Here is a 27,716-nt window from a genome sequence, read left to right as displayed (position 1 = left end):
TTATGTCCTTGATGCACCACTAGGTGACGGACCTATTGCAGGAGGAGATGCAGACGTTATGAATGTTTGGCAAGCTCGGTATGATGACTACTTGATAGTTTAGTGCGCCATGCTTTATGGCTTAGGACCGGGACTTCAAAAATGTTTTGAACGCCAAGGAGCATATAAGATGTTCCAAGAGCTGTAATTGGTATTTCAGACTCATGCCCGAGTCGAGAGGTATGAGACCTCTGACAAGTATATTGCCTACAAGATGGAGGAGAATAGCTCAACCAGTGAGCATATGCTCAGAATGTCTGAGTACTACAATCGCTTGAATCAATTGGGAGGTCATCTTCCAGATAAGATAGTGATTGACAGCGTTCTCTAGTCACTATCACCAAGTTACTAGAACTTCGTGATGAACTATAATATGCAAGGGATGACGAAAACGATTCCCCGAGCTATTCACGATGCTGAAATCAGCGAAGGTAGAAATCAAGAAAAGCATCAAGTGTTGATGGTTGACAAGACCACTAGTTTCAAGTAAAGGGCAAGGGAAAGAAAGGGAACTTCAAGAAGAATGGCAAGCAAGTTGCCACTCCCATGAAGAAGCCCAAAGCTAGACCCAAGTATGAAACTGAGTGCTTCTACTGCAAAGGAAATGGTCACTGGAAGCGGAACTGCCCCGAATACTTGGCGGATAAGAAGGATGGCAAAGTGAACAAAAGTATATATGATATACATGTTATTGATGCGTACTTTACTAGTGTTCAAAGTAGACACTGGGTATTTGGTGCTAGTTCACTTGCTATGATTAGTAACTTGATACGGGAGTTAAAAAATGAACAGAGACTAGTTGAGGGTGAGGTGACGATGCGTGTTGGAAGTGATTCCAAGGTTGATAAGATCACCATCACACACTCCCTTTACCTTTGGGATTAGTGTTGAACCTAAAATAAATGTTATTTGGTGTTTGTGTTGAGCATAATATGATTGGATCATGTTTATTGCAATACAATTATTCATTTAAGTCAAAGAATAATTGTTATTCTGTTTACATGAATAAAACCTTCTATAGTCAAACACCCAATGTGAATGGTTTATTGAATCCCGATCATAGTGATACACATATTCATAATATTGATGCCAAAATATGCAAAGTTGATAATGATAGTGCAACATACTAGTGGCACTGCCGTTTAGGTCATATTGGTGTAAAGCGCATGACGAAACTCCACGCAGATGGACTTTTGGAATCACTTGATTATGAATCATTTGATGCTTGTGAACCATGCCTCATGGGCAAGATGACTATGACTCCGTTCTCTGGAACAATGGAGCGAGCCACTGACTTATTGGAAATAATACATACCGTTGTATGCGGTGCGATGAGTGTTGAGGCTCGTGGCGGGTATCATTATTTTCTGACCTTCAGAGATGATTTGAGCAGATATGGGTATATCTACTTAATGAAACACAAGTCTAAAACATTTGAAAAGTTCAAAGAATTTTAGACTGAAGTGGAAAATCATCATAACAAGAAAATAAAGTTTCTACGATCTGATCGTGGAGGTGAATATTTGAGTTATGAGTTTGGTCTTCATTTGAAACAATGTGGAATAGTTTTGCAACTCACGCCACCTAGAACACCACAGCGAAATGGTGTGTCCGAACGTCCTAACCGCACTTTATTAGATATGATGTGTCTCTTACTAATTTACCACTATCATTTTGGGGTTATGCTTTAGAGACGGCTGCATTCATGTTAAATAGGGCACCATCTAAATCCGTTCAGATGACACCATATGAACTGTGGTTTGGCAAGAAACCCAAGTTGTCGTTTCTTAAAGTTTGGGGCCGCGATGCTTATGTGAAAAAGCTTCAACCTGATAAGCTCAAACCCAAATCGGAGAAATGTGTCTTCATAGGATACCCAAAGGAAATTTTTGGGTACATGTTCTATCACAGATCCGAAGGCAAAATATTCGTTGCTAAGAATGGATCCTTTCAAGAGAAGGAGTTTCTCTCGAAAGAAGTGAGTGGGAGGAAAGTAGAACTTGATGAGGTAATTGTACCTTCTCCCTTATTGTAAAGTAGTTCAACACAGAAAACAATTCCAGTGATTCATACACCAATTAGTGAGGAAGCTAATGATGATGATCATGAAACTTCAGATCAAGTTACTTCCGAACCTTGTAGGTCAATCAGAGTAAGACCCGCACCAGAGTGGTACGGTAATCCTGTTCTGGAGGTCATGCTCCTTGACCATGACGAACCTATGAACTATGAGGAAGCGATGATGAGCCCAGATTTTGTGAAATGGCTTGAGGCCATGAAATCTGAGATGGGATCCATGTATGAGAACAAATTGTGTAGTTTGGTTGACTTGCCCGATGATCGGCAAGCAATAGAGAATAAATGGATCTTCAAGAAGAAGACTGACGCTGACGGTAATGTTACTATCTACAAAGCTCGACTTGTTGCAAAAGGTTTTCGACAAGTTCAAGGATTTGACTACGATGAGAACTTCTCACCCGTAGCGATGCTTAAGTCTGTCCAAATCATGTTAGCAATTGCTGCATTTTATGATTATGAAATTTGGCAAATGGATGTCAAAACTACATTCCTTAATGGATATCTTAAAGAAGAGTTGTATATGATGCAACCAGAAGGTTTTGTCGATCCAAAAGGTGCTAACAAAGTGTGCAAGCTCCAACGATCCATTTATGGACTGACGCAAGCCTCTTGGAGTTGGAATATACGCTTTGATAGTGTGATCAAAGAATATGGTTTTATACAGACTTGTGGTGAAGCCTGTATTTACAAGAAAGTGAGTGGGAGCACTACAACCTTTCTGATAATTATATGTGAATGACATATTGTTGATCAGAAATTAGAATTTTCTGGAAATTATAAAAGAGTGTTTGAAAGGAGTTTTTCAAAGAAAGACCTCGGTGAAGCTGCTTACACATTGAGCATCAAGATCTATAGAGATAGATCAAGATGCTTGATAAGTTTTTTCAATAAGTACATACCTTAACAAGATTAATTTTGAAGTAGTTCAAAATGGAACAGTCAAACAAGGAGTTCTTACCTGTGTTGCAAGGTGTGGAGTTGAGTAAAGACTCAAAAAACCCAACCACAACAGAAAATAGAAAGAGAATGAAAAGTCATTCCCTATGCCTTAGTCATAGGTTCTATGAAGTATGCTATGCTGTGTACCACACCCATTGTGTACCTCATCATGAGTTTGGCAAGAGGGTACAATAGTGATCCAGGAGTGGATCACTGGACGACGGTCAAAATTATCCTTAGTGGACTAAGGATATATGTTTCTCGGTTATGGAGGTGACAAAAAGTTTGTCGCAAAGGGTTACGCCGATGGAAGCTTTGACACTGGTCTGGATGACTCTAAGTCTCAATCTGGATACATATTGAAAGTGGGAGCAATTAGCTAGAGTAGCTCGGTGCAGAGCATTATAGACATCGAAATTTGCAAAATACATACGGCTCTTAATGTGACAGACTCATTGACTAAACTTTTCTCACAAGCAAAATATGATCACACCTTAGTACTCCTTGGGTGTTACTCACATGGCGATGTGAACTAGATTATTTACTCTAGTTGTCGGTGTACAAAAAGAGGGGTACATTTTTTGTACCCCTATAACTGTGCACGGGCAGTCTGAGCCGCGGATACCACCACACCAAGCAAGGCAAGGGAGGTGAGCCAAGGTAAGACCGAAGCTCAAGATAACTAGAACGACGCCAAGGCCAAGACCACGAAGAGCAAAGGGGATGAAGCGGACTCCCCCGGCAAGATCCTTGCCGGGAGACAGTTCTAGCAGCCCCGGCAAGACCCTTGCCGCGGCGACTCGTCCCACGCCTACAGAGCAAACCACCCTTGAGTCCACTGCCCCCAAAGGGCAAGGATTCGGGAGACATCCCCGTGGCGGCATGCAGATCTTTGTGAAGACATTCAAGATCAGATACGCACTAAGGAGACGACAACCCTTGGCAGGATCCCAGCCGAGGAAGACCACAAGGCCCCCAGCAAGCGCCTTGCCGGGGATGACAGCAAGCGCCTTGGCAAGACCCTTGCCGGGGCCCCGGCAAGGCCCTTACCGAGGACACCCGCAGGGCCACCATCAGGCCCACGCCGACTAAACCTCCACCACCGCATGCATGCAGCTGCCGACCCAACCAGCTGGGTAGGCACCTACATGGCGGCATGCAGATCTTCGTGAAGACCCACCACTGCGCCAGCTCAACTGCCTGCCTACCTACGTGGCATCGCAGGCGTCGCTGGCCAGGGCGCGTGTCGACACAAGAAGGAGCGGCGACGGACGAGACATGTTTCTCCCCCATCCCCGATAAAGCAAGGACACCTAAGCAAGACGCATTAAAGGCGCCTTGTCATGTGATGCGAGGGATAATCTCGCAGCACTGTACCCTTTCCACCTCCTGTGGGCCACTGTGGCAACCCCTTTTTTCTATAAAAGGAGGCCCGAGGCGACCAGAGGAAGGATTCGGCATTTTGGAGCTCCTCACGCCTCATAGCTAGCTCAAGAACACAGATATACAATCCACCAAAGCAGGAGTAGGGTTTTACGCATCCTCGCGGCCCGAACCTGGATAAACGAACCATGTGCTATCTGTTTGATCCGCTCTTCTCACGACCCCGCGCCTCGCCAACCACAGTAGGGATTCTTGTGATCCCATATGTGTCGTTCCCACTGACATCTCTGGCGCGCCAGGTAGGGGGCACGGTTGTGAGAATCGGCTTTAGCAGTTAGTTCGGCGCTTCTTCATCATCATGGCGCCCAAGAAGAAGATGACGGTGGTGGTTGGCCAGTCGGAAGCCGGACAGCCCGTCTCGACGCGGGCAAGCAGCGGACCGGTCGCAGAAAGGACCCGGGGCGCTGCTCGCGAACACCAACACCATCCCAGCAGTCGGAGTTTGGGAGGCGGCGATGTTTGTGCGCCTGGTAACGGGCCACACGTCGCCAAATCCAAAGGCGGAGCCAAGCCCTTCACGGGTGGAGCGGGGCCTTCCAAGGTCATCGCCGCCCCACCCGAAGGCGACGCAAGGGCCTCCAAGACTCCCACACCGGCGCCAACAGCGCGCTCCTCCCAGGCAGCGCGCGACGAACGGCGTAATCACGGCGAAGATCCCGGGCGTCGCCGCGGGAAGAGCCCCGAGCGCCACTCCTGGGACGTAGAAGACCTGCCCACTCGCCGAGGCGCTTGTGAAAACGGCATGCGACCGCGGGGTCATGATAGAGCTCCTTCTGACATGGTCAGAAGTCGAAGCGCGTCACGATCCGTGTAGGTTTCGCTGCCACCGACGCCAGCAGAGGCCCTGGGGCGCATGCAGTTGCTCCTCGACTTTCCTCCCACTATGGGGAAACTCGACGAATGGAGAGCCACTATCCGAAGCCTTGTTGCGGTGGCCAACAAAGACGAACCAAGCCCGGTGGGGCCCCCGGGTCGACGCTCCGATGGAGTCCCGCGAACCAGTGGCGGAAAAGCCGGCGGTGCCGCGACTACGGTGCATTCACCTCTTCCCCATCCGGTACCGCGGACGCCGGCTCGTCGCGACGTCTCGGGCGACGAAATCTCCATAGCATCGTCTGACCCGCGGACCCACTATGACCAGCGCCAAGTTCTTCAGGAACGAGCCCATGAAGACGCTCGAACCACTATCGAGCACCGGCGCGGAGCACGCCACCAGTCAGACAGGCGAGCAGGGCCTGCTGTGAACCACCCGGCCCCAGAGAGCCCTGGAGGCCTACCTTACGAGGTAGGCTGTCCGGCTTTTACCCGTGAGCTGCGGCAGTTCCAGTGGCCCACTCACCGCACCTTCAAACCTGACGTTGGTGAAAAGTACAACGGCAAGACTCACCCGTCTGAGTTCCTCAGCATCTACACCATCGCGATGCAAGCCGCCGGAGCCCGCGACGATAAGGTGCTTGCGAATTACTTTCCATTGGCTCTTAAACCCAATGCCATGTCGTGGTTGATGCACTTGCCGGTAGACTCTATTTCCTCCTGGTCGGATTTGTGCCATGAGTTTGTGGGCGCCTTTACTGGAGGTCACCAAGCCCATGGCCAAGCAAGCGACCTGCATGTCATTCCCCAGAAGGGAGGCGAGAGTCTGCGCAAGTATATACAGAGGTTCGGCCGGGTACAGTACAATATCCCTGATGTTCACCCTGCCGCCATCATCAGCGCATTCCATCAGAACGTGCGTAACCGCAAGATGCGCGAAGAACTGGCAATGAACAAGGTGAAAGATGTGGCAGAACTCTATGTTCTTGCTGACAGATGTGCCCGAGCTGAAGAGGGAAGGAAGTACCCCAGCGAAGATGCCGGCGTGGAAACCGACTCCTCAAATGAGGATACTGCCGCCCCGGCGAAGAAAGGCCGGCGCCGCAACAGGAAGCGCAAAGTTAAGGCTGTGCTTGCCGTCGAGGGATCTGACGACGCCGGCTCCGCCAAGAAAACCAAGGCAGATGACCCTGGCAAGGAAATTGCCGGATGTGTCGCCTGCCGAGCCTTGGCGGCTGCCGAGAAGGCAGGAAACTCCGACAAGCAATACTGCAAGATCCATCGCACCAAAGGCCATGATCTTAAGAACTGCCGACAGGTTCAGCTCCTTGCTGAGAAGCAGAGGGCTGAATATGAGAGGCGGGACAAGGAGAAAGGCCAGGACGGTGCCGAGGGGTCCGACAAGAAGCATAACGGCAAGGTAGGCCGTCGCGGCAAAGATAAACAGCAGGAGAGGCCCGCCCGGGGCCGTGACAAAAAGCTAGAAGACGATGATCACGAAGAGGACGATGAGTCTGGTGACCAAGAATTTCAGAAAGCTACAGAGGCCATGTGTGTCGATGGCGGCGCCTCGCTGCATACCTCTCACTGCCAGCTTAAACAGTGGGCGCGTGAGATTACAGCGGCGCAACCGTCGTTTGATGCCCAAAGGCCGCTGAAGTGGTCCAGCACACCTATCATTTTTGACACTGGGGATCACCCTGATCGCACTACTGCAGTCGGGTGCTTGCCATTGTTGGTTTCACCAACAATACACAACCTCAAGGTGACAAAGATGCTAGTCGATGGCGGGGCCAGTCTGAACTTAATCTCGTTTGCCATGATCGAGAAATTGCAGATCCCTGATGAAGACCTCGAAGAGACGGGCACGTTTCAGGGGGTCAACCCGGGAAGAAGTCAACCAAAGGGAAAGGTCACGTTGCCCGTGACTTTTGGGAGTGATCTGAACTACAGGACAGAAAGGATTGTGTTCGACGTTGCCAAGATCCCCTTGCCTTACAACAGGATCCTTGGCCGCCCAGCGCTGGCCAAGTTCATGGCAGCGTCACATTACGCCTACAACACCCTGAAGATGCCGGGGCCTGTGACGATCATCACCGTCCCGTCAGACAAGAAGGATGCGCTAATTTGCGCTGACCAACTCTACCAACAAGCGGTGCCCCCCTCCACAGTTTACTCCTCTGGTCATAGCGTCGTGGTGCTTAGGCGAAGCTCTGCGCGGATCACATCACCATCACCGTCACCACGCCGTCGTGCTGATGAGACTCTGCCTCGACCCTCTGCTGGATCAAGAGTTTGAGGGACGTCATCGAGCTGAACATGTGCTAAACTTGGAGGTGCCGTACGTTCGGTACTTGATCGATTGGATCACGAAGACGTTCGACTACATCAACCGCGTTAACCTAACACTTCCGCTTTCAGTCTACGAGGGCACGTGGACACACTCTCCCCTCTCATTGTTATGCATCTCCTAGATAGATCTTGCGTGATCGTAGGAATTTTTTTGAAATTGCATGCTACGTTCCCCAACAGTGGCATCCGAGCCAGGTTTATGCGTAGATGATATGCATGAGTAGAACACAAAGAGTTGTGGGCGATAATAGTCATACTACTTACCACCAACATCTTATTTTGATTCGGCAGTATCGTTGGATGAAGCGGCCCGGACCAACCTTACATGACCACATTCATGAGACCGGTTCTACCGACAGACATGCAACTTGTTTTGCATAAAGGTGGTTGGCGGGTGTTTGTTTCTCGAACTTTAGTTGAATCGAATTTGACTACGGTCGGTCCTTGTTGAAGGTTAGAACAGCACACTTGACGAAAAATCGTTGTGGTTGTGATGTGTAGGTAAGAACGGTTCTTGCTAGTAGCCCATAGAAGCCACGTAAAACTTGCAACAACAAAGTAGAGGACGTCTAACTTGTTTTTGCAGGGCATGTTGTGATGTGATATCGTCAAGACATGATGTGGTATAAGTTATTGTATGAGATGATCATGTTTTGTAAAAAGTTATCAGCAACTCATAGGAGCCTTATGGTTGTCGATTTATTGTATGAAATGCAATCGCCATGTAATTGCTTTACATTATTATGCGGTAGTGATAGTTGTAGAAGCAATAGTTGGCGAGACAACAACGACGCTACGATGGAGATCAAGGTGTCAAGCCGATGAAAATGGAGATCATGATGGTGCTTTGGATATGGAGATCAAAGGCACAAGATGATGATGCCATATCATGTCACATATTTTGATTGCATGTGATGCTTATCTTTTGTGCATCTTATTTTGCTTAGTACGGCGGTAGCATTGTAAGATGATCCCTCACTAAATTTCAAGGTATAAGTGTTCTCCCTGAGTATGCACCGTTGCTACAATTCGTCATGCTGAGACACCACGTGATGATCGGGTGTGACAAGCTCTACATTCACATACAATGGGTGTAAGACAGTTTTGCACATGCAGAATACTCAGGTTAAACTTGATGAGCCTAGCATATGCAGATATGACCTCAGAACACTGAGACCGAAAGGTCGAGCGTGAATCATATAGTAGATATGATCAACATAGGGATGTTCACCATTGAAAACTACTCCATCTCACGTGATGATCGGACATGGTTTAGTTGATATGGATCATGTGATCATTTAGATGACTAGAGGGATGTCTATCTAAGTGGGAGTTCTTAAGTAATATGATTAACTGAACTTAAATTTATCGTGAACTTAGTCCTGATTTTTTTTTGCATATCTATGTCGTAAATCAATGGTCCGTGCTACCGTTTCCTTGAATTTTAATGCGTTCCTAGAGAAAGCTAAGTTGAAAGATGATGGTAGCAACTACACGAACTGGGTTTGTAACTTGAGGATTATCCTCATTGCTGCACAGAAGAATTACGTCTTTGAAGCACCGCTAGGTGCAGGGCCCACTTTAGGAGTAACTACGGACGTTATGAACGTCTGGCAAACTAAAGCTGATGACTACTCGATAGTTCAGTGTGCCATGCTTTACGGCTAAGAATTGAGATTTCAAAGACGTTTTCAATGTCATCAAGCATATGAGATGTTCCAGGAGTTGAAGTTAATATTTCAAGCAAATGCCCGAGTTGAGACATATGAAGTCTCCATCAAGTTCTACAGCTGCAAGATGGAGGAGAATAGTTCTGTCAGTGAACACATACTCAGAATGTCTGGGTACTATAACCACTTGACTCAGCTCGGAGTTAATCTTCCAGGTCATAGTGTCATTGACAGAGTTCTTCAATCACTGCCACCAAGCTATAAAGGCTTCGTAATGAACTATAATATGCAAGGGATGGAAAAGACAATTCCCAAGCTCTTCTCTATGCTTATGGCTGCGGAGGTAGAAATCAAGAAGGAGCATCAAGTGTTGATGGTTAACAAGACCACTAGTTTCAAGAAAAAGGGCAAAGCTAAGAAGGGGAACTGCAAGAAGAATAGCAAGCAAGTTGCTGCTCCCAGGAAGAAGCCCAAGTATGGACCTAAGCCTGAAACTGAGTGCTTCTACCGCAAAGGGACTGGTCACTGGAAGCGGCACTGCCCCAAGTATTTGGCGGATAAGAAGGATGGCAAAGTGAAAGGTATATTTGATATACATGTTATTGATGTGTACCTTACTGATGCTCGTAGTAGCGCCTGGGTATTTGATACTGGTTCTGCTGCTCATATTTGCAACTCGAAACAAGGGCTACGGATTAAACGAAAATTGGCTAAGGACGAGGTGACAATTCGTGTCGGAAATGGTTCCAAGGTCGATGTGATCGCCGTCGGCACGCTACCTCTACATCTACCTTTGGGATTTGTTTTAGACCTGAATAATTGTTATTTGGTTCCAGCGTTGAGCATGAACATTATATCTGGATCTTGTTTGATGCGAGATGGTTATTCATTTAAATACGAGAATAATGGTTTTTCTATTTATATGAGTAATATCTTTTATTGTCATGCACCCTTGATGAGTGGTCTATTTTTGTTGAATCTCGATCATAGTGATACACATATTCATAATATTGAAGCCAAAAGATGCAAAGTTAATAATGATAGTGCAACTTATTTGTGGCACTGCCATTTAGGTCATATTGGTGTAAAGCACATGAAGAAACTCCATGCTGGTGGGCTTTTGGAATCACTTGATTATGAATCACTTGATGCTTGCGAACCATGCCTCATGGGTAAGATGACTAAGACTCCGTTCTCCGGAACAATGGAGCGAGCCACTGACTTATTGGAAATAAAACATACTGATGTATGCGGTCCGATGAGTGTTGAGGCCCGCGATAGTTATCGTTATTTTCTAACCTTCACAGATGATTTGAGCAGATATGGGTATATCTACTTAATGAAACACAAGTCTGAAATATTTGAAAAGTTCAAAGAATTTCATAGTGAACTGGAAAATCATCGTAACAAGAAAATAAAGTTTCTACGATCTGATCATGGAGGCGAATATTTGAGTTACGAGTTTGGTCTTCATTTGAAACAATGTGGAATAGTTTCGCAACTCACGCCACCTGGAACACCACAGTGTAGTGGCGTGTCCGAACATCGTAACCATACTTTATTAGATATGATGTGATCTATGATGTCTCTTACCGATTTACCACTATCGTTTTGGGGTTATGCTTTAGAGACGGTTGCATTCACGTTAAATAGGGCACCATCTAAATTCGTTGAAACGACTCCATATGAACTGTGGTTTGGCAAGAAACCTAAGCTGTCGTTTCTTAAAGTTTGGGGCTGTGATGCTTATGTGAAAAAGCTTCAACCTAGTAAGCTCGAACCCAAATCGGAGAAATGTGTCTTCATAGGATACCCAAAAGAAACTGTTGGTCACACCTTCTATCACAGATCCGAAGGCAAGATATTCGTTGCTAAGAATGGATCCTTCCTAGCGAAGGAGTTTCTCTCAAAAGAAGCGAGTGGGAGGAAAGTAGAACTTGATGAGGTAGTTGTACCTTCTCTCGAATCAGAATGTAGTTCATCGTAGAAATCAGTTCCAGTGATACCTACACCAATTAGTGAGGAAGCTAAAGATGATGATCATGAAACTTCAGATCAAGTTACTAGCAAACCTCATAGGTCAACCGGAGTACGTTCCGCACCAGAGTGGTATGGTAATCCTGTTCTGGAAGTCATGTTACTAGACCATGATGAACCTACGAACTATGAGGAAGCGATGATCAACCCAGATTCCGCAAAATGGCTTGAGGCCATGAAATCTGAGATGGGATCCATGTATGACAACAAAGTGTGGACTTTGGTTGACTTGCCCGATGATCGGCAAGCCATAGAGAATAAATGGATCTTCAAGAAGAAGACTGACGCTGGCGGTAATGTTACTGTCTACAAAGCTCGACTTTTTGCAAAAGGATTTCGACAAGTTCAAGGAGTTGACTACGATGAGACATTCTCATCTGTAGCGATGCTTAACTCTGTCCGAATCATGTTAGCAATTGCCGTATTTTATGATTATGAAATTTGGCAAACGGATGTCAAAATTGCATTCCTTAATGGATTTCTTAAAGAAGAGTTGTATATGATGCAACCAGAAGGTTTTGTCGATCCTAAAGGTACTAACAAAGTGTGCAAGCTCCAGCGATCCATTTATGGACTGGTGCAAGCCTCTCGGAGTTGGAATATACGCTTTGATTGTGCGATCAAAGCATATAGTTTTATACAGACTTATGGAGAAGCATGTATTTACAAGAAAGTGAGTGGGAGCTCTGTAGCATTTCTAATATTATATGTGGATGACATATTGTTGATTGGTAATAATACAGAATTTCTAGATAGCATAAAAGGATAATTGAATAAGAATATTTCAATGAAATACCTCAGTGAAGCTGCTTACATATTGGGCATCAAGATCTATAGAGATAGATCAAGACGCTTAATTGGGCTTTCACAAAGCACATACCTTGATAAAGTTTTGAAGAAGTTCAAAATGGACCAGTCAAAGAAAGGGTTCTTGCCTATGTTAGAACATGTGAAGTTGAGTCAGACTCAATGCCTGACCACTACAATAGATAGAGAGAAAATGAAAGGCATTCCCTATGCCTCGGCCATAGGTTCTATCATGTATGCAATGTTGTGTACCAGACATGATGTGTGCCTTTCTATAAGTTTAATAGGGAAGTACCAAAGTAACCCAGGAGTGGATCACTGGATAGCGGTCAAGAACATCCTAAAGTACCTGAAAAGGACTAAGGATATGTTTCTGATTTATGGAGGTGACAAAGAGCTTGTCGTAAATGGTTACGTCGATGCTAGCTTTGACATTGATCCGGATGACTCTAAGTCACAAAACGGATACGTATTTATATAGAATGGTGGAACTGTTAGTTGGTGCACTTCCAAGCAGAGCGTCGTGGCGGGATCTACGTGTGAAGCGGAGTACATAGCTGCTTCGGAAGCAGCGAATGAAGGAGTATGGATGAAGGAGTTCATATCCGATCTAGGTGTAATACCTAGTGCATCGGGTCCAATGAATTTTTTTGTGACAATAGTGGAGCAATTGCCTTAGCGAAGGAATCTAGATAATATGCCCTAGAGGGAATAATAAAGTTGTTATTTATATTTCCTTATATCATGATAAATGTTTATTATTCATGCTAGAATTGTATTAACCGGAAACTTAGTACATGTGTGAATATATAGATGAAACAGAGTGTCCCTTGTATGCCTTTACTTGACTAGCTCGTTAATCAAAGATGGTTAAGTTTCCTGACCATAGATATGTGTTGTCATTTGATGAACAGGATCACATCATTAGAGAATGATGTGATGGACATGACCCATCCGTTAGCTTAGCATAATGATCCTTAAGTTTTATTGTTATTGCTTTCTTCATGACTTATACATATTCCTCTGGCTATGAGATTATGCAACTCCCGAATACCGGAGGAACACCTTGTGTGCTATCAAACGTCACAACGTAACTGGGTGATTATAAAGATGCTCTACAGGTGTCTCTGAAGGTGTTTGTTGGGTTGGCATAGATCGAGATTAGGATTTGTCACTCCAAGTATCGGAGAGGTATCTCTGGACCCTCTCAGTAATGCACATCACTATAAGCTTTGCAAGCAATGTGACTAATGAGTTAGTTACGGGATGATGCATTATGGAACGAGTAAAGAGACTTGCCGGTAATGAGATTGAACTAGGTATGATGATACCGACGATCGAATCGTGGGCAAGTAACATACCGATGACAAAGGGAATAATGTATGTTGTTATTGCGATTTGACTGATAAAGATCTTTGTAGAATATGTAGGAACCAATATGAGCATCCAGGTTCTGCTATTGGTTATTGATCGGAGATACGTCTCGGTCATGTCTACATAGTTCTCGAACCCGTAGGGTCCGCACGCTTAACGTTTGATGACGATTTGTATTATGAATTATGTGTTTTGGTGACCGAAGTTTGTTTGGAGTCCCGGATGAGATCACGGACATGACGAGGAGTCTTGAAATGGTCGAGAGGTAAAGATTGATATATTGGACGATCGTATTCGGACACCGGAATTGGTTCGAGATGTTTCGGATAATTATCAGAGTACCGAGGGGTTACCGGAAGCCCTTAATGGGCCTTCATGGGCCATAGGGGAGATAGAGTGGGGAGCCCGCAGGGTGGAGTGCCCCCCCAGGGAGTCCGAATTGGACAAGGGGGAGGGGGCGCGGCCCCCTTTCCTCTTTCCCTCTCCCTCTCCTTCCCCTTTCCCCTCCGATGAGAAAGGAAAAAAGGGGGGCGAATCCTACTAGGAGTGGAGTCCTAGTAGGACTCCCCCCTTGGTGCGCCCACTTGGTCGCCGGCCTCCTCCTTCCCTCCTTTATATACGGGGGCAGGGTGGCACCCCAAAGCATAACAGTTATTCTCTTAGCCGTGTGTGGTGCCCCCCTCCACAGTTTACTCCTCCGGTTATAGCGTCGTAGTGCTTAGGCGAAGCCCTGTGCGGATGACATCACCATCACCGTCACCATACCGTCGTGCTGATGAGACTCTCCCTCAACCCTCTGCTGAATCAAGAGTTCGAGGGACGTCATCAAGCTGAACGTTTGTTGAACTCAGAGGTGTCATACGTTCGGTACTTGATCGGTTGGATCGCAAACACATTCGACTACATCAACCGCGTTAACCTAACTCTTGCGTGATCGTAGGAATTTTTTTAAAATTGCATGCTACGTTCCCCAGCAGCCGCTTCAAAAAGAAAAGCTAACTGCTATCAACTCTCATGGGATTTCGTCTGACCACTTATTTGAATAGCTAAAATTTCATCGTATTTAATAACTATTTGAATGGCTCAAATTTCACTTACGCGACAAAGTGTACCTATGTGACTAAACTCAACTCATGTGTCATCTTCACTTCTTCCGAAGATAGCAAAGGCAAAGACTCCAACATACACCGGACAATGGACCACACACATAGCATTGCATTATATTAAAGCGCGAGTACACATGACACAAAGTATGGCCCTGAGATCATGTGCTCTCTAATGAACAATAATATAAAAAAGTAAAAAAAGTGCAAACTTTGAAAAATGTTCTCAATGCTTGCAAATTTTATCCCGAAATAACATTCTTGGAAGTCGTGGTAAAAAAAGCAAAATTTGACACTCCATAAATGCTATTTTTGAATGCATTTTTGAGTGTTGTCTTTTGCCATGACTTCCACGAATGATATTTCAGGATGAAATTTTCAAGCACTGAGAACATTTGTCAAATTTTACACCCAAAAAATTCAAAATTTATTAAAGTTTTCTTTTTCATTTTTTTGAATTTAATATTCATCCTGAACTCAATTGAGCTCAGAAGTAGAAGAGGACTTTCCGAGTACACATCAACATATTGCTAATTTTCTTTTATTCCATTTGTCTCAAGTTTCTAACAAACCCGTCATCACCTATAAACAGTAACAACAACACAAGTTTACTTGCTTGACCAGAAAACACTGATACATGGGTCCTTATGGATTTTAGTTACCACTAGTAAATTAATATATCACCCCGCTTTTGAGTAGAAAAGGTAACTACTATCAACACCACAATTGTCGCTGCAGTTTCCCCTCAAAAAAAAATTGTCGCTGCAGTTGCATCAAACACACAAAACAGCCAGATTTCAAGTCCTCCTCCTCCTACCAGCACGGCTATGGAAGTTGAATAGCGGGTCACCGTTCACTAGATGCAGCTACCGTAGCGCCGTGATAGGGTGTCACCCTTCTTGGCGTTGACATTCTCCTTTGACTGTTCCATCTTCTTCATCAGCTGTAAAAAAAATCACGGCCACCGGGTGTTACCATCAGCACACACACACATTAACTGTTTTAAGACTGGGCAATTAGGTTCTTGCAAGCAACTGACGAATGATGGTAAGTGTAGGAGCATTTTTTCTGAGAAAAGGAGAATCACCCCTCGCCTCCGATACACACAGTCGTAAGAACATAAAGGTTGATGATAGCCGTCATGGTTGGCCAACCAGAGAGCGCAACTGAAAGCTAGCCGGACCCTCAAGCAGCGAGCTGTGGCGGAGGGGAAAGGGAATCGACTACCCAAGCATGGCGATGGGTGACCACCTGTCAAGGCTCACGGGATCCCGTGTTTGAATAGCTCAAATTTCACTAGATTTAAAAATTATTTGAATGCCTCAAATTTCTCTGATGTAGTAAAGTGCGTCTACGTGACTAAACCCCCCCCCCCCCCCCCCCCCCCCCCACACACACACACACAGAGACACACACCAGAAATGGACCACATGCATTGCATCACATCATATTAAAGCGCGAGTACACATCAACATATTGCTAATCTTCTTTTGTTCCATTTGTCTGAAGTTCTGACAAACCCATATACCTATGAACAGTAACAACAACAAAGTTCACTTGCTTGACCAGATAAACACTGACATTCGGGTCCTTATGGTTTTAGGTACTACTAGTAAATTACTATACGACCCCGCTTAAACACCACAATTCCTCCTCATCCTCCTGCGAGCACGGCTATGGAAGCTGGATGGCGGGTCACCTTTCACCAGATGCAGCTGCCGCAATGCCGCGAGAGGGGGGCACCCTTCTTGGCGTTCACGTTCTCTTTGGACTGTTCTATCATTTTCTCCACCAGCTGTAAAAAAAGATCGCCGCCACAAGGCGTTTCCATCAGCATGCACGCATTGACTATTTTAAGACTTAGCAATAACAGTGGATTTGTTACAAGCAATTGGCAAGTGGGGGCGAGTGTAGGAGGATTGCCAGGTGATGGTTGGAAACTGTACATACCATTTGTTTCTTGGTCAGCAGAATTGTCTTCTGCAACAAAACAATGAAACAGTTTAGTAATGGTAAGAACTGAAAAGCATATGAAAACTGAATTTTCTCATGGTTTTCACTGGTCAGCAGCTCTGTACCTCCTCGGCTTTCAGACGAGCGTTCTCCTCCTTGAGGTGGTTCAGTTCAGCTTCAAGCTCCACGGTATAAGCCTGTAGGATTTAGAAAGACAGGTAGTGTAGGTGTCACCAACATTGTTACCACCGTTACAGAAATAGCATTGCATAAAAACCAACAATTTTGGCAGCAAGGTAAGTACCTGCTTCCTAGCACGCGATCGTGCCGCTGACTCACGGTTCTTGATCATGCGGCGGTGGCGGCGCTCGATGCTTCTCTCGCAAGACTGATCCTCTGAGGCACCGCGTTTCCGGGTGCCGCCATTCTCCATCATCGCTCCTTCGCCCATGCAGTTCATCATGTCAGCCTGCGTCATGGCGCTCCTCCCGTCCGACGACCCGGGGCTCACGATACCCACCACCCCACCTTGAGGAGGTGGTGGCGGCGGCACCACAACCATCCCTGCGTACCCATTGGGGATGAACCCCATGCCGTCGCCCATCACCGGGAACATGCCATTGGCTGGTGCAATTGGGTACATCATTGGGCCAGGCTGCTGCCCCTGTTGCGCGGGGTTCATCTGTCCATGGACCATGCCGACCGGCACAGGCGCCTGGCCGCCGGCGCCAGATCCCCGGACCACGCCGGCCTTGACAAGGAACTGCTCCAACGTCAACTCGCCTAGGGTCCCCTGCCGGTCGTTGGCCGGAACCGATGGCTGGACAGGAGGCTGCTGTGAGGGTCGCGCGGCCTGAGGCTGGGCATGCACCGGGCGGGGCTCCCTGTTGATCTCAGCCCACACCTCCTCCACCGTCTTCCGGCACAGCGGGGGAGGCAAGGAGAACGACTCCTGCCGGGCTAGGTTGCTTCCTCCTGCATCAAGGCCACCTCCGCCCCCACCAGCACCTACCACAGGAGCCACCTCCATGCCCACCAAGCCACCGCCGGTCGCTGCTTGGAACTCATCGGCATTCCATATGTTGCTCATGAACTCGTCCATGTTCATGGACCCAAAATTGCGCCCTGCCTCGCACACCGAGTATTGCAGCTCGTCCAGCGTCAGCGCGAAGATGGAAGACTGCCGCGCCGGCGCAACCGCCTGCTCCTCACCTTCGAGAACGCGCGGGTGTGAGGTGACTTCCTCCTCGGAGAACTTCACATCCTTGCTCATCTCCGACGCCATCCTATCTCTCCTCACCACTGTCTACGTACGCTCTTGCTTGGTGGTTGTGGTGTGTGTGGTTCAGTCTTGTGCGCCACGCTCCCTATTTATAGCCTGCAGCATGCAAGAGATAAGCATGAATTAAAGCATTAGATAGCTATTAAATTCACGTGAGAAAACGGTGAGCTATAGATAGATAGATAGATAGATAGATAGATAGATAGATAGATAGAGTAGTAAATAGTTCGTCTCGTACTGGATAGATAGGGTACTGCCAAAGCGCCAAACGTGGCCGCGAGTTAAGCCTGGTATACGAGACGAACTCGCGGGGTCTGCTGGTTTCATTCAATAGCTAGCCGGCAACTGCCGCCGCCGAGACGCCTCAGTACCGACGACTGAGCATTACGCGCGTTAGCGTGAGAGACAAGGACATGAGTAAACCGTGTGTGGCCGTTTGCTACTGCCTAATGCTGCCAAGATCGCCGTTTCTAATTCGGGGGTTGGATTAGTATAAGGAGTCTTACGACACGGTGCTCTTCAATTCAGAGAGATGACAAAGGTGGTGTCATCAAAAATGGAAAAATAGATAGGTGACAAATAGCAAAGTCAGTCATGCATTCCTTCTTTTTTCTTTTTTGAGAAAGTCAGTCATGCACGTGAAAATGCATGTCTACCTTTTATTTTTGGGCCTGGACCATCTAGAGGGAATCTAGGCCCAGAATTTGTCCTGCACTAGTGGGCCTGTTAGAGGCCCAGAGATACAGCAATATAGTGTTTATTTTGCGACAGATACTAATCTCATACTGACTCTTCGTGTTCTAAAAAAATGTCATACTGACAGATACTAACCAGACTTCACTCAAAAAGAAGACAGTTATTAATCAGACAAGAGTCGACCTGATGGCATGGAAAAGCAAAATCAGATAGAGCCGACGTCCCTAGGATGGTGTGGAAAAGAAAAATCAGACAGGGTGCTATGGTATGGAAAAGAAGAATCAGACAGAATCGACGGATGATAACACATGACTTCTCACTGTCTGAAGGAAAAGACACGGGCTCGCTTTTCAGCGGCAACCCGACGGTTCTCGAGGGCATATGAAGAAGAATGCCTCAGCTCACATCACACCAACAATGGCCACCCCAGGCGAAACTGCTATGACTAGTACAACGCGTGCAGGCAAGCACAGACTGGCTTGCGGTTGCACGATTTCGAAGGATTCAGATGATGAGAAGGTAGCCTACCGGAATACCGGATCCTCGCAGCATATAATAAGCACTTAAGCAGCAGCCAAGGCGGTTCAAGATTTATTTACTGCTGGTGCTACACAAGAATCACCCCCGGCCGGGCACCAAGAATTCCCCCGCCGTTCCGACCCCGAACATGAATGAAACGGCGGTGAAACAAAGGCGTTAGGTTGCCGAAGCCGCTGCTACTACGATCGATGGAGATGGCATGGTGAAACGAGAGCAAAGTTGACGGCTCCGAATGAAACGAGAGCGACAAACGCACGTACCTCCACCTCCCGGTAAAGCGCCGGAGAGCCCACCGAGACGGCCGGCCGCGCGCCGGCCGCGAGCGCTAGCAGCGCCGCGCAGATCAGCTTCGGACACCGCCGCAGCCGAGCCTAGGAAGCGAAACTTTTATAGTACAGTTGCGTGGGGGAGGGAGCTGTGGCGAAACGGGAGGCAGCATCGCTCCTTACTAACTGGAGAGAGAGGGAGAGACGCATGTGCGTGCGCTGTTTATACGTGCTCGCGGCATGCCTCCTGGCGTTGGCTGTGTCGGGCGCGTCGGCACGTTGGGCTTTCCAGAGCCATCGCCATCCTTCCGAGACGGGCGATGGGCTCCGAGTTCCGAGGCTGGGATGGAAAGGAACGGGTAGCTACGAGCGAGCAGAGCTAGCTGTGCCCCTGCATGCTGCTTGCTTACTTCCACCCCGGGTTTTGTCAGCTCTGCGGCCCACACGGTCGCAGCTGCCTCCTTCCCCGCGTTACTTATCTCGTCGCCCTTTTGGTCACCGTACATACGTGCCGGCCAGCTGCGGAGCGGCGCCAGAACGCGCGCCCAAAGCTGGAGGTCCATGCAGAATCTACTTGATGGTAGAGTATTTATACGACGCACCTGCCTACAGCCTGAACCTTTGGCCTGAAGCTTGCGGAAACAGGGGAGCTTTGGTGCAGAGATGTGGCTTAACCAGAGTGGCAAAAGTTATCGGCACCTTGCGACCCGTTTTTTTTCCGGCTGGCTTAACCAGAGCTTACGAGCTTTAATGCTGACCTTTTTAAACAATTAAAATGATTTTCTATCCTACTTCTAGGCCTCGTTTAATAAAAAAGGAAAAAGTTAGGAATTGGGAGAACTAAATACCTATATAAATAGTTCCTATGGTATCATTCGGAATAAAGAAATGCTTCACCAGATTTTTTATGAATTGGAAAATCCCTAGGAACTTTGCTGGAAATCATATATGTGGTCTTATCTTTCGTTTTTTCCAACTTGTGTCATGAATTCATGTATATTTCATTCCCCTGTTTTAGGTTAGAACTCAAATTGAACATAATTTCTTATTCAACAGATTAAATGGCATCAGAATTCCTGTGATTTTTCCACTCCTGCAATTTTTAGTTGCTCTGTTTCAAGCGGGTATGTTATTGGACACAAATATGGCATGAACGTAGGTTCGTTGTCCCCCTGGCACAACGACGCGCGATAGAAATGATTCACACTGGAACGAGCCGCGAGCTACGCCATGACCGGGCAATAGAGAGAAGTCTTGTGATCAAACTCTTCAACCAGCAAGTGTGAGCGCGGGGCCACTAGATCTAAAACCGGTCTAGGTTCATCCTGACTCCACGACGAGTTTCTTCCTCCTTCAGAAAAACACCCCAACCACCCCGCCCCTCTCCCTCCCCGATCTGACGTGTTGCGGGTTCTCGTATTGATAGATCACCATAGCTTCTCCTAAAACCCCATCGGTGAAACAACATCGACATCGTTTCTCCCGTACTGCGCCCCCCCCCCCCCCCTCACTCCACCTGATTCCCTCTCCTTTGTACAACCCCCAGCCGCCCCCTGTCACAATAGGGATATCCTTGTAGAGAACAGAGAAGAGGGCACATGCAATTGTCGAGGATAATTTCACCTGGCACCTCTTAGCGGTACGGGACTCACATATTATTTCAGTGCCCCTCCTTCCCCTTGGGAGGGGGGGGGGGCTAATAGCTCCACTCATGCTTAATTATATGGGATTAATCTTGATATAGAGTACAATGGAGATTTACAAAGAGGGTTTCGACAAGTTGGGAGGCAACTCGTCGAGTTCTAGGGGTCGATCTAGACTGGATGTCATGGATTGATGTGGCTTCTATGGGCAGGTTACAATGTGTGTACATCTTGGTTCTTCTCTGTGGTGTCAGACGACCTTGTATATGTGAAATATGGTAGCTCCCCCCCCCCCCCACACACACAGTAGTGATGCTTGTCCCTAAGAATTGGACTCTTCCCTAGTTTTGAAAGGCCTTGACTTCCTTTATAGGAAACCTCGGAAGTCACCTTCCATTAAATCGGTCTCCCATGTATGGGTCCCTTGAACCCCCATGTCCCTATGCATATATGTCCCTTGCGGTACATGCGACACAGGGATACACCTATCCATCAACACCAATTCCCCCTCCCACTATCTCCAAAGTAAAAAAACATGAATGTTGAATGAAAATTGTGATGCCTTGTGCTTTGGAGTGGTAATCTAAGGTTATGGTAATGTTCCACCCTCCATATAAAAACATGGGTCAAATGAAAAATGTATGGAAAAGACTTCTATGTATCATGCTCTAGTGCTTCCATCCACATGTGATAAGTTTTCACCCCCTCTAATTTCCCTCGAGAACCCAGGAAACAAAGGTTGTCATGTGTTGATACCTAGTGTTGCCATGTAGTTATCTAAAAGTTGACATGTGTTTTGTGGTATAATGTCAGCATATAAGTATGTGTCAGATTGCCATCAACACAAGCCAATTAGGTTTGCCTCCATTCTAACGCCAATCAGTTATGCATATGCTAGGAAAGTTTGCCATGTTTTGCTAAATAAAACGACCATATGGTGTGTGTGAGAGTTCCCATGTGTCGTGGTTATTTTCGTAGTTGCACACACAATATCCAAAAACACAAATACCAGGATGGAAAAGAAAACACGCAAGGTCATACTCCAAAATGGCACATAGTCGAATGGTGCACTCAAAGGAAATGGATAAGAACATAAGACCAAATAATGTACCTTGGTAGAACTAGTAGGAGTCGTATTGAGATCATTCCATATCTTAAATCCCTATATGCCCCAGAAGAAGATGTAGTTTATGCACAAGAAGAAGATGTAGTTCATTGGCATTCATAGACCAATAGTGAAAAATAGAGAAGATGAGGAAAATTTGTTTGCATAGAGAAACTAGACAACCCTATCATCAAGCATACCATGTGCAAGCAAAAAAAGTTGATACCACCAGTACTTGGCCCTACTAAAGTTGCCATGACATGTGAGCATGAACTACTATCATATAAGTATAAGTTTCCATGTTAATTGTGTAAAGATTTCCTTGAACTGCGTGCATATTGTTGAAAGAGCCATCAACCTCAATGTCTACCTTTATCATCTGAGAAATGAGCTTGTTTTTCATGAGGATACAACGAAAGGTTCATGGGATATATTTATTTCAAGTTACGGATGTTCAGTGTCTAAGTTGTCAACATGAAGTAGCTGCAAATGACAAAGAAAATGCAAAAATGGAGAGGGTGTGCATGAAAAATCAGCAAAATCATGGGGCGTGAAAGGAAATTTGGCTGTGGAACTTGGCCCTATAGTGTTAAGTAAACAAAACTTTCCACACGCCAAACAAATATATAAATCCATTTATGAACAAGAAAGTTGTCAATATGTATCCACACCTCAAGAAAGAAAAAAGTGACACCCCTTTGCAAAGGGGTGCCATGAGATAAATGTACAATATGCACACATGGGAGAATGTAAAAAAAATGAGGACACTACAAATGTTTTGAGAGATATGGTGTGACCAAAAAGTCAGGAAAGAAGTTGTTATGCATGCATATGTAGAGAATGACATTCTGTTTCATAGAATTTTTTTACCAAAAAAGTGAAATGTGTCTCCCAGGTAACACGAAATCCATATGTGGACAACAAAAGTTGTCATATATGATGCGTAGTCACAAAATCAGTAGCAAATAAAAATTGTTGGGATGTACCGGAGAGATTGCCATGGAATCTATGTAAAATAGGACACACATAAGCGAACTAGAAATTAATTTAATGTCACAAATAGTTGCCAAAGACATGTGAATAAAGCATGCAGATGAAGTAATTGTGTGCATAGACTAATTACCTTTGGTGATGGGCTATGGAGATGAGAATCTTCCTTCTTTTGTTTCCAACACCTATCGCCCCCTGCAGCAATGTTAGAAGGAAAGATGCATGTAAGATCAAAAAACTTGTAAACCATATATATGTTCCTTCAACGAGAGGAAAATCAATAAAAAAATTGGAGTATTAGAAAACCGTAGGGGGTCACCAAGGGGGGGGGGTCTAGATAGAAATCATGGCTAGATGATACCAAGATGCATGTCCGCCCGCCCAAGCACTTCCCCAACCACTGCACAAACATGCATCATCTCGTGTCTCATGTTCCCCTAACTCTACTAATTCGCAAACACTCCTTTACAAGACCAGAAACTGAAGACTGGGCCACTCTGCTTCCCAATCAACAACAATTTCATCATGCGGGGTCAGATCTCATATCCTCCCACCCCACCCCTCCCCGACCAAACCCTAGCCCCCAAAATCCTTGTCGTGGTGAGCACATAGATGAAATTGATGAATCATAATAAAGTCCAGCTCACCACCAAGGGGGTCCAGATAGAAATCATAGCTAGATAATACCAAGATGCATGTACGCCCGCCCAAGCACTTCCCCCAACCACCGCACGAACATGCATCATCTTGTGTCTTTTGTTCCCCCCAACTCTACTAATTCACAAATAGAACTTTACAAGACTAGAACCTAAAGACCGAGCCACTTCGCTTCCCGATCAACCATAATTTCATCATGCGGGGTCAGATCCCGCATCCTCCCACCCCACCCCTCCATGACCAAACCCTAGCCCCCAAAATCCTTGTCGTGGTGAGCACATGGATGAAATCAATGCATCATAATAACAAAAATTAAAGTGCGCCTCACCACCTGGCATAAAATGAACTTGTATTCAACCTTAAAACCACTTCTATCCTAGATCCACTCTGCACGATTTCGCAAAAAAATCTGACATAAGAACAACGCACATCAAACACGTCAAAGATTTGGAGAACAAAGAGAAGAGTGGGTGGATGCGTGATTCATACCTCGTATGAGTGCGAGAGTGGACGGATTCCGGCGAAGGCGATGCGGCGGTGAGCCAAACTGGTGTAAAACTTGAGGGTGAGGAGATCTGGTGTGCGAAAGAGGAGCGGTGGTGTAAATGCAGCCCCGGCAAGCGTTGTTTTAATGGGGAAAAGGGGCGTGGTTCCCTAAAATAGTGAAACTGCCAACCCTACTCCACCAACACCCCCAGATCATCTCCTCCCTTCATTTCGTAACATACGGTTATCAATGTGTCTCACCAAAAAGGATAAAACGCGGACGCTCTATGCCAGACCATGCTATATTGTCCACATGTGTGATCAATGCAACATTATTGCATTAGGCTAGGATATTTGTGAGGTAAAGTCCATCCAATATAATTTCCAAAGTGTCACATCCCAGATTTTTCCCAAATCTAGTATGTTAAAAATTTCACAGGTAATTAAAGTTTTTTCTAGGAAAACCTATGCTTGTTAGCCTCTAGCTACATATTGCCTTGGAATTTTCTTAATGGTTGACTTGTTTGTTCTGTTTGAATTCACCTAGAGGGCCAAGGACCTTATGGCCACATTGAAACCCTTGTTTGAAATTTTGGGGAGACAGAATGAACCCTACAAGGTTTAGGGAATAAATTTGAATCCCAAAATAGGTTGAAAATTTAAAAAAATGGGCATAAGGCTATCCTTAATAAGACCTAGATGATATTCAAGCCCTAATAAATTTCCCTAAATGATTGGAGTGGATTGGTTGGAATCAATTCAAAAATCAAATAGGGATTTTTTACAAAAAAGGGGGGATTTGAATTATTTGGCAAGAAAGTGAATCCCATATGTCCAAATAATAGGCTTGACCTTTTGCCAAATTTTCCAAATTGGATTTCAAACATATTTCATCTTAAACCAAATTGAAATTCAAGATGGAAAATAAAGTGCAGAAAATGTATGCTCAGAAGAGCCAAATAAAATGTAGGCACAGTCAAAAATATTCCTGTTTGGATTTAGATAAAGTTTTCTCTAGGAAGAAAAATCAAATGAAAAGGAAGAGATAAAATAGAGAAGGCAAAAAGAACATAAAAAGAAAAAGGCCCAGCCGAGCCAACTAGCCAGGCCGGCCTAGCTAAGCTAGACATAGCCCAGCCCTGATAACCCACAAGTATATGGGATCGCGATAGTCTTCGAGGGTAATATTTCACCCAAATTTATTGATTCAACACAAGGGGAGCCAAAGAATATTTGTAATTATTTTTTTGAATATTTACGGTAGGGTAAAACCCCACAACCCTTTATTAAGAAACGGGAACTGTATAGAAGGTTTCTAATGCTACAAGTCTAAACTATGAAAGGGCATACTTACAATTACAAAAGGGTATTTACCCAAGAAATAAGCTTCTGCTTGGTGCTATCTCTAAGTTGAGAAAGTAGGAGAATATCATGTACAAATTTACACCTCCAGGTAGCAAAAGTAGCACGTTCCCCTGTGAATGTTTTCCCATTCCTCAGGATCCATATATTCCATGCAGCCATGAGCATAACCTCAAAGAAGAAAGGATGACAAAATCGTGTTCTGGCTTGAGAGATGCATTGCTAAATGTCAGATCCATGGCTCCAGTCAATTTGCAAGTAATACCATACTCTGCAACTGAAGTTACATTGGAAGAAGAGATGAACTCTATATTCATAAACATAAGCATTGCAAATGACACAGAGATTATCATCCGAGGGGGACCTCTGGTGTCTTCTAACCAACATGTCGTTGGTATTAAGCCTATCAAAGAAGAGAAGCCAACCAAAGTCATTTATCTTCATAGTACACCTGCTCTGCCATAACCACTTACAAGGTTGAATGACTGGAAGGTGGGTGTGCATGATGTCATAGAAACTTTTTGCTTTGTACTGTCCAGATTTCCAAGGCCCATATCCAGACATCAGGCAGTCATGGATCTCTCTGTAGATGGAATAACCACCCTTCCAGGATCTGCAATTCAGAGGTTGCTTCCTGAGAGATTGGCAGATAGAACATGGAGAACAGATCCTAGTTTTGGAGAAAATCCCTAACAGAGACTTTTTCATCCATAACAAAAGAATATAGCTTTGGCAGCCTGAGATATAATGGCCCAGAAGATCCTCCCACATGCCAAGCATCAAGCCAAAAAACTGCAGAATCCCCCATGTTAATATGCACTAAAGCAATGGACTGATAATGATCACTCAATTTAATAACATCCTCCACCAGAAAGATCATGCCATCACCGTGGCGTGAAGAACAATACCATCATAGTAATTGTCACAAATCAACTGCACCAAGGGGACATCAACTTTATTATAAAATTTGTGTAAGTGCTTGATCAAAAGCCCTTGGTCTTGGATGTGCAAGTTGATAATACCCAGGCCACCTTTATCCCTAGGTCTGCAAACTAGATCCCAAGCTGCCAGAGACTATTTTGGAGCATCAGAGTTTTCTCTCCATAGACACTGCCTCAAAATCTTGTCTAGCTGTTTGATAATACCGGGGCATATGGAGGCTGCAAAGGAAGTAAATAGGCAGAGATGTGAGCAAAGAAATGAGCAGCTGCAACCTGGAACCTTGGTTGAGCATGGAAGAATTGACAGACAACCTCCTTTCAACACTGTCAACTAAAGGCATAAGCTCACTGATTTTGGGCCTTGTAGTACCAAGTGGCGGACCAAGGTAAGTAAAGGGCAATTGTCCAATCTTGCAACCCAAAATATCAGCCAACCTCTGTGCTTCAACAACTTCAACATTCAAGGGCACCATGGAGGATTTAGCAAAGTTCACTTTAAGTCCAGTTGACTGCTGGAAGATGTGTAGCATGTTCTTGAGAGCAACTAGCTGGTCCTCAATAGCAGATAAAATTATAATGGTGTCATCATCATACTGAATAGTAGGAAAATCAATATCATGATATGGAATTGGAAGTGATAGAACTCCTCTGGCAACATATCATTGACCACTGTTTGTAAAAGATCTGCAGCAATGACAAACAGAAGTGGAGACAGTTGGTCCCCCTGTCTGACCCCACATTTTCATTTCAATTGCTTTCCAGGAATACCACTCAAAAGCACAGAAGATGATCCATAGGATAGAATCTCCTTGACCCATGCAATCCATTTTGCATCAAAGCCTTTATATGTGAGGACTTGCAAAAAAACCTCAAGCTCAACTGTATCAAAGGCTTTGGCACAATCAAGTTTTAATATAATGATAGGCTTCTTGGACTGCTTAGATTGGTCAATGTATTCAAAAGCCCAGGCAAGGCAATCTTGAATTGCTCTGCCTTTCAAAAATCCATACTGATTTTTGTCTATGCACTAAAGAATAACCTTTTTGTAATCTATTGGCCAAAAGCTTGGTGAGGAATTTCAAACATGTGTTAGTCAGAGAAATGGGCCTAAAATCAGCAAGTCATTCTGGGTAGAGCAT

At 45.4% G+C, this 27,716-nt stretch overlaps 1 protein-coding gene across 8 annotated transcripts; it reads right to left on the bottom strand.

Moving 5' to 3' along the window:
* Positions 1 to 16,106: 16,106 nt before the first annotated feature.
* LOC125530708 (bZIP transcription factor ABI5 homolog) lies at positions 16,107 to 24,423 on the bottom strand. 8 transcript variants are annotated; one of them, XM_087513524.1, is made up of 8 exons: positions 24,278 to 24,423; positions 24,117 to 24,175; positions 23,265 to 23,326; positions 22,148 to 22,198; positions 16,914 to 17,987; positions 16,735 to 16,806; positions 16,607 to 16,636; positions 16,107 to 16,451 (listed from the first exon to the last, which is right to left on the bottom strand). In XM_087513524.1, the coding sequence occupies exons 5-8, from the start codon at positions 17,892 to 17,894 to the stop codon at positions 16,359 to 16,361; spliced, it is 1,176 nt and encodes a 391-aa protein (XP_087369650.1). In that variant the 5' UTR covers positions 17,895 to 17,987; positions 22,148 to 22,198; positions 23,265 to 23,326; positions 24,117 to 24,175; positions 24,278 to 24,423; the 3' UTR covers positions 16,107 to 16,358. The 8 variants fall into 8 exon arrangements, with proteins under 8 accessions (XP_087369650.1, XP_087369648.1, XP_087369651.1 ...); XM_087513522.1 differs by having other exon boundaries at positions 24,120 to 24,175; XM_087513525.1 differs by having other exon boundaries at positions 24,120 to 24,197; positions 24,278 to 24,416.
* Positions 24,424 to 27,716: the final 3,293 nt, after the last annotated feature.

The sequence above is a fragment of the Triticum urartu genome, chromosome 3A (genome assembly GCF_056163025.1).
Source record: "Triticum urartu cultivar PI428250 chromosome 3A, HENAU_Tu73, whole genome shotgun sequence".
NCBI classification, from domain to species: Eukaryota; Viridiplantae; Streptophyta; class Magnoliopsida; order Poales; family Poaceae; genus Triticum; species Triticum urartu.
This window is presented reverse-complemented; position numbering and strand designations above follow the sequence as displayed.

What these genes read in the sequence shown, in the direction of transcription:
- LOC125530708 (XM_087513524.1), bottom strand. Translation starts at nt 17,894, where the DNA reads ATGGCGTCGGAGATGAGCAAGGATGTGAAGTTCTCCGAGGAGGAAGTC. An exon ending in GATCGCGTGCTAGGAAGCAG is followed by an intron (nt 16,807 to 16,913) that starts GTACTTACCTTG and finishes TAAATCCTACAG; the next exon opens with GCTTATACCGTGGAGCTTGA. An exon ending in CTCGTCTGAAAGCCGAGGAG is followed by an intron (nt 16,637 to 16,734) that starts GTACAGAGCTGC and finishes GTTTTGTTGCAG; the next exon opens with AAGACAATTCTGCTGACCAA.